Source organism: Ceratosolen solmsi, unplaced genomic scaffold (assembly GCF_000503995.2).
Source record: "Ceratosolen solmsi marchali unplaced genomic scaffold, CerSol_1.0 scaffold35, whole genome shotgun sequence".
Classification (NCBI taxonomy): domain Eukaryota; kingdom Metazoa; phylum Arthropoda; class Insecta; order Hymenoptera; family Agaonidae; genus Ceratosolen; species Ceratosolen solmsi.
The window spans coordinates 3,705,447-3,712,079 of NW_011948423.1; the positions used below are offsets into that span (position 1 = coordinate 3,705,447).

A 6,633-nucleotide genomic window follows, 5' to 3' on the forward strand; every position below is an offset into this window, starting at 1 on the left:
ATATATATATATATATATATATATATATATATATATATATAACTTATTGATAAAAGTTTCGTTTGAATTCCCATAAGAATTATTAGAAATAATCAATGCCAATTGCACTATTCGTAAACTTATCTATGCTTAAGAAATAAGATAATTGAGAAAATAATGATATAAAAATATAAAGATATAAATTTAATTCGTATATTTATAGAGTAAAAATCGCCCATTGGGGAGGGAGAGGGGGTCGGGCGACGGTTCGACGGTATGACCGGCGGGGGCGGGGGAGGGGGAGGTTATGTGTATGGATAATGAATTGGTTGAAACACTAATGGTTGCCCAAACTTTAATACAAAGGCTAATAACATTTCCTGCGATTCGTGTAAAATACTTGGACATATATTAATAAAGCAAAGTTTTCTCTCACATTTGCCAATTACCAATTGACAATAATACAAAGCTTTGTAAGTATTAATGGGATAATGCACGTGTGTATTGTTTATTAAATAAATTTTCAAGCGATACTAAACTTTTCGTTTCTCATTCTCGAAACAATATATTACACTTCCTTTATTTTTTTTGTATATAAATAACATCAATGGCTTGTCTGCATTTGAACGAGAGAGAAATAAATAAGCAGAGCGAATCTTATGTGACATTGCATTAAATCTATTTTGGATACTCCTTCACAAATCTTGCCGTCGACGTTATCCTTAACTGGAATTTTTATCATTGCACGAATCTCAATCATGGTGAAGTTACCAATACCTTTTCATTCCATTCCACTCAGGCTTATAAACACACATATAATCGTTATCTATTATAATTTACATTAAAATAGCTTAATATATGTTGTTAATCGGTGCTCATAGATCGTTTGATTTAATTAAGTAATTAAAGCGATACGCGAAACGCACGACGACGAATAATGAACACATTATAGAAGATAAATGTGTATGTAGGCGGTGAGGGTATTACTGTTGTACAGTGACATAAAACTCTGTCAATGCATTCACCGTGAGATGGAAATACACCGTGAAATGGAATACAACAACTTCGATCAAACTCGAATTTATAAAACTCTTTTCAATAACAGTCATAATAATATTACTCATTTTACAATCCTAATTAATCGATAAATTGATTTAAATATTACGTCACATAGCTGATGCGCCGATGGACGAGCATTTCTACCAGCTTAGTTGATCGCTGTCGGTAAAATAGATAAACGCTTATCGAATTACGGTTATATTATCACTGTACAAGGAATATTTTAATAAAATACGTTTATACAACGCTATCCTACCTAATTGAGCGCCTAATAAGAGTACTATTCAATAAAAATAATATTTAAATAAAAATATTATTAATTCCAACGGGTCTTAAGGCTGATAAGATTTTTGACTCCCAAGGTCCCATGGTGTAATGGTTAGCACTCTGGACTCTGAATCCAGCGATCCGAGTTCAAATCTCGGTGGGACCTTTCTTTTTTGCTTTTTCTTTGTTCTTTTAATTTTTTTTTCTCCCTCTAAATGGCATTCCTCGTGCCGTTACGTTTATGCCGTCGGCATTTGTCACGTTGATGTTTCTTTAGCTGCGATCGAAGTAATTGCAAATGACTAGCGAATAAAGATGGAATACCGAGAAAAGAAAAAAGCAGAATAGAGAATCGAATAAAAAGCTTTTTAGTTTTGTATAGAAATTGAAAGAAAATTATCGCGGCTATTATTTATTTTTCAGCGACAATATAATAAATTCAATAAAAGTGCATTCGGTTGTTGTATTATGTAACATAAATAAGATTACTGGTAAAATGAAAAATTTTATTGCCATTATTTTATTGACAATAGCATTGGGACATGAAGTCAATTATAAATATTCACATAAACATCGGCGATTCGTGGCAATGTAACATAACACGTGGAATGTTTAGGAAATATGATTTAATTGTCAAAAAGATTTTGTTATTTCGGTGCATTTAACAAAACCTCCCTGTAATCATTGATTGCCACGTACGTGATTTCATTTTGCAAGTACTCTCCTCATTTATAGCAGTACTTTTATCCGAAAGTTAGCTAAACACTTTAACTTCACACACATTCTCTCTTTCTCTCTCTCTCTCTCTCTCTCGAGCCTAAGTTGCAGTTCACTTAACAGTTTTTGTCTATTATATTTTTTTCAAGATGTATGATTTTTCTTTTTTGTTTTATTACGATGTGAAGAGATCAACATGGATGCGCTTCTAATTAATTTAACCTTTACATCCTATTCACTTTAATTACAAAATCTAAAATAATCATTGTAAAAATAATTTTCACTTCGTCCTCAACATGGCGATATTATTTTCATAATGTAACTTTCCTCAAACCAACTCACTATTTACTTTTAGTTCTACGCGATGGCCGAAGTTTAATTAATATTTTTTTTTCTTCATTTCCATTGCCGTGGTAAAAATGATAAAAATACGCATAAAAGAGACATAACTAAAACAGCCATAATAATTATTTATTTAAATGGCATTAAGACTTCATTGGATATATTAATTTCATATACCACTACTATTAAACGATGTGACGGTTGGTGAAAATAAATTTGGACATATTTTCCATATCGAATACTCAAATAATTATTATTATCGTTGACAATCAATCAATCCGACGTAAATAAATAATTAATTTCTCTTTAAAATTATCGGCTGTGATAAATTACAATTTTTAATTAAATGTGCTTTTCGGCCGATACATCATTATTGCCAAAATTTTATTGCTTTGATCATTGTTAATTAGATAAGGATAATATAGGCAGAAGTAATTTACCATTACGGAAATTCAGATTTGTAAAATTAATTGAAAAGTGCATTAATAATAATCAAAGGACTAAGGAAGTAAATGCAGTTGCCGAACGAAGAAATATTGAAATTGAAGATTAATCGCGTGATATATGGGCGGTAAGATTGAGTTATCATGCAAAGAATCATTGTATATCAAAAAATTATCGAAAAGAATTGAAAATAGTCAGCATTCTGTTTTTCTCAATTATTTCGAAATTCGGCTTGAATCAAAACAGTTTTTGCAAAGATAAAATGTATGTATAGTGCGCAGAGAAACAATTTGACAAATTCAATATAGAAAAAAGCACCGACTCTGACGTAGGCAATTATTTGATAAAATTATATCGAATAGTCCGTGCATGTGCTTTATACGTATTTATTATTATTATTATTATTATTATTATTATTATAATATCTGAGAATTTACTGTGCGTTAAGTGTGCGGTCGAGTAAGTCGATCGTACACTTGTTTGAAAGCAAATAAAATTATGAACGTAAAAACGTGCTGATAAAACTGTTAAATAAATTGCTTAAGCGTATTCACGCATGCAAATAATTATAATTGGAGGGCATCTTTTTCTGTGAGTTTGCCAATGCGATTTATTTATAAAAGTTTGTTTCTTAAATATGGAGTTGGTAGTACGAATTTATATTAGTTGAAATGTTATTTCTCAAGGAATTGCAATACATCGTGCGTTTTAAATGCCAGAAAATTCATGATTAATATCACGCTAGTTTTGATAATTTTCATAAACATATCGACTATCAACATTTATCAACAAATAATAAGGCGTATTGCTTCGTACGGATAATCAATGAAAGCTAAACGAGCAATGATGATATCGTTTTTCCTTAAATAATTATTATCAATTGGTTGAATGAAAAGTAACAAATTTCAGTTAAGTAATGAAAAAATAACAATTTGAATGGAAGTTGTTTGGTCACAAGTAAATATTTTTTTAATTAAATTTCGGAATACTATATATGGCTATAAGCCGTAGACTCTTGCATTATTTTGTCTTTATGGGATATTTATAAAACGGAAGAATTCGCTTATATATACTTACCAGCAATATCTTGGAGCATTATCTATCTATAAATAGAGGCTGATACGCAGGATTCGAGAGTAAACGTGGAGCGATAAATAAATGTTGAAATTATGGAATTGCAAATGAAGGCAGCGAGTAATTTAATTATACTTTGTTGTGGAAATGTAATTAAATTTACCGTTGACAAAAGTCAATGAAAATAAAAAGCTAATTTTCTACTGTATTATTGCAGCATGAAAAATGCAAATATAAAGAATATGAATTGCAAGTGCGGGATAGATTGGAGGAGGAATAAATAATTTATATCATTATATCATATATACATACGCATATATGCACACATACGCACATATATTCATATATATATATTGGATTTTTTTTTTTTTTTTTTTTTTATTAATATTATTATTATTAGAATTTATATTATTATTAGTTTTTTTTTTTTTTTTTCTAATGAATTCCAAAGTATTTATTTGAGCTTTGGTATAGTACAATACTTTAAGTTATGTTTATAAAATGAGCGTAAAAATTGCGCACATTTTTTTTTACGTTACTGGTTTTTTTTTTTTTTCCGGACGTTGGATGAATCGGTGGTTTTATCAGTCTGTAGCCCCGAGTCGCATTATATTTTCTAAAGAACAAGTTGATATTGTCTAAAAAAGAGATTAAAAATTTGTATCCTGACTCAGCTATGAAAGTAGAAACGTAACAAGTTGATATGGCGCCATGTGTAGGTACGTGCACTTTTTTCTTTCGGTAAAAAATACCAAATGTTGTATCGGTAAGAAAAAATAGGCCATACTTTTGTCGGCGGTTAATCTACGCATTTATGTGTGCGTATTGTTGTGTACGTGTATGTATGTATATATATATATATATATATATATATATGTGTGTGTGCGTGTGCGTGTGTTAAATGTTGATTGGATGAAGGAGGTCTTGAGGCGACAGAATGATTATTTCAAATTCTAAAAGCAACATTATTATCCGCTCAATTAATACTAAAATATAATATCGAAATTTTTATTTTTTGCAAAAAATAGAAAATTTTAAAGGCATAACTAATATTATACTTAATTATAATAGGACAATTTTATGAAAATGTTTTGTAAGAGTCATTTAATAATAATACATATCATGGCTTATTTTCTTTTATAAAGAAAGTTTTATGATTTTCATGCACCATGACTCCATGACACAATGTATCGATAAATTTTTCAAATATTTGTATTCTCAGATTTTCCTTCAAGCCGCATTAAACGCTTGTTTCTCAACATCTTAGGAATATTATTAATTTAGGTGTAAAGTTCTTACAATTTCAAATGAAAACTAATCCTATGTAATATTAGACGAGCCATCCCTTATAAATCAGTTAAATAGAACTTAAATGATTTTGGATTTTCGAAACGAGATTAAACGCTGATTTGGTAAGAAACATTGGCGCCAATGTTTTCAATAAATTAAATCAAGACGTAACGCACAATCCTTTTATTCATTGTTCCTCGTGGCTTAAAGCCTAATGTAACAATTAGCTTTCACTTAGCAATTGCAACAATACGGATACATCAGCCTTACGAATGATAATAAATAATTTCGAAGGGCACACACACGCGCGCGCGCGCGCGCGCAGAAATACGCAGAAACACACACGGATATAGACGTGCTCACATGTACGTGCACGCAGGTAGCTACGCGCGTACGTACGTATGTGTAGTTGCATAATGGCATTAACAATATTCCGTATTTCGTAGATGTAAATGTGGTAAATTAGCGTGCTCATCGATCGCTTAACATGCTAAAGCAAATTGAGCTTTGATTTGTCATTGGATTGGACCGTGGAGGGAAGTATAGGTCAGACAGATTAATTTCACTCATTCCTTTTTGCTCGCCGCAACTCGCCGACTACCGCCAAGCTCGCATTTTTCATTTGGACGCCCAACCGGCAACGATGCTCCAGTCGATTGAGAGATAACGCAGGCAGCCCGAGAGCAGCACGAGAACATTAAGTTATTACATTATGCAGGATAAAGCTTAGGACTACTTACGGTTAGACACAAAAAGGACCGAAAGTCGAGCGGGGGCGCGCCGGTATGTACATGGCAATTAATAACTCGTTCCTTACGCGCACGCAAGCCGCATTCGAACACACTGGCCTACCTGGCCGTAGTCTCTCGATAAATAAAAGCGCCGGGTGTGGGTGGTTGAGGAGGCTGAGGAGGCGGTGGCGGTGGTCGCGATGGAGGTGGAGGGGGACGACAGCTGCTGTGAGCGAAGGACGGGGGGGATCAATCGGTGGAGCCCTTGAAGAAGGGCGAGCGCTTGGGGGTCTGGAGGAGCTTGTTCTCAGCAGCGCGCATCTTGGCGCACTTGACCAGGAGGGCGATGATGGTGAGTATGGCGCCGACGAACGATATGACCCCGAGGACGACGAGGACGATGAACCAGCTCTTGAAGCTACCGATGCGGTCGGCGAAGTCGCAGTTGCAGTTGTCGGTGTCGCTGAGGTTGAGGGCGGAGAAGTTGACGGGCCTGAGGGAGATGAGTCGCGTCTCGTCGAGGGATACCTGACGGCGCTTCGTCGCGTTCGCCGACCTCCTCGCGAACTTGTACGTGATGGAGTACGTGAAGTCCTGGCCGCTGTACGAGCCGATCGCGCTGAAGAACTGGATGAGCAAGGCATTGCCCGTAGAGATGATCGGCACCTGCGGGCAGAGACGGCCTCTTTCTTTGATTTATTCACGTCTTCCCCCCCCCCCCCCAAACCCC

General features: G+C 34.3%; 1 protein-coding gene and 1 non-coding gene across 2 annotated transcripts in view; one reads left to right on the forward strand and one right to left on the reverse strand.

The window, feature by feature from the left end:
- The first annotated feature begins 1,399 nt into the window (after positions 1-1,399).
- On the forward strand, positions 1,400-1,471 carry TRNAQ-CUG (transfer RNA glutamine (anticodon CUG)). The gene has a single exon. It is a non-coding gene; the product is annotated as a tRNA-Gln (tRNA).
- Positions 1,472-6,073: 4,602 nt separating this feature from the next.
- Positions 6,074-6,633, reverse strand: part of LOC105362401 (uncharacterized) — an 84,183-nt gene continuing 83,623 nt past the window's right edge. Inside the window, exon 8 of the mRNA XM_011499841.1 lies at positions 6,074-6,569. Within this exon, the coding sequence (XP_011498143.1) occupies positions 6,153-6,569 (417 nt within the window). The 3' untranslated portion in view covers positions 6,074-6,152. The remainder of the gene's footprint in view (positions 6,570-6,633) is intronic.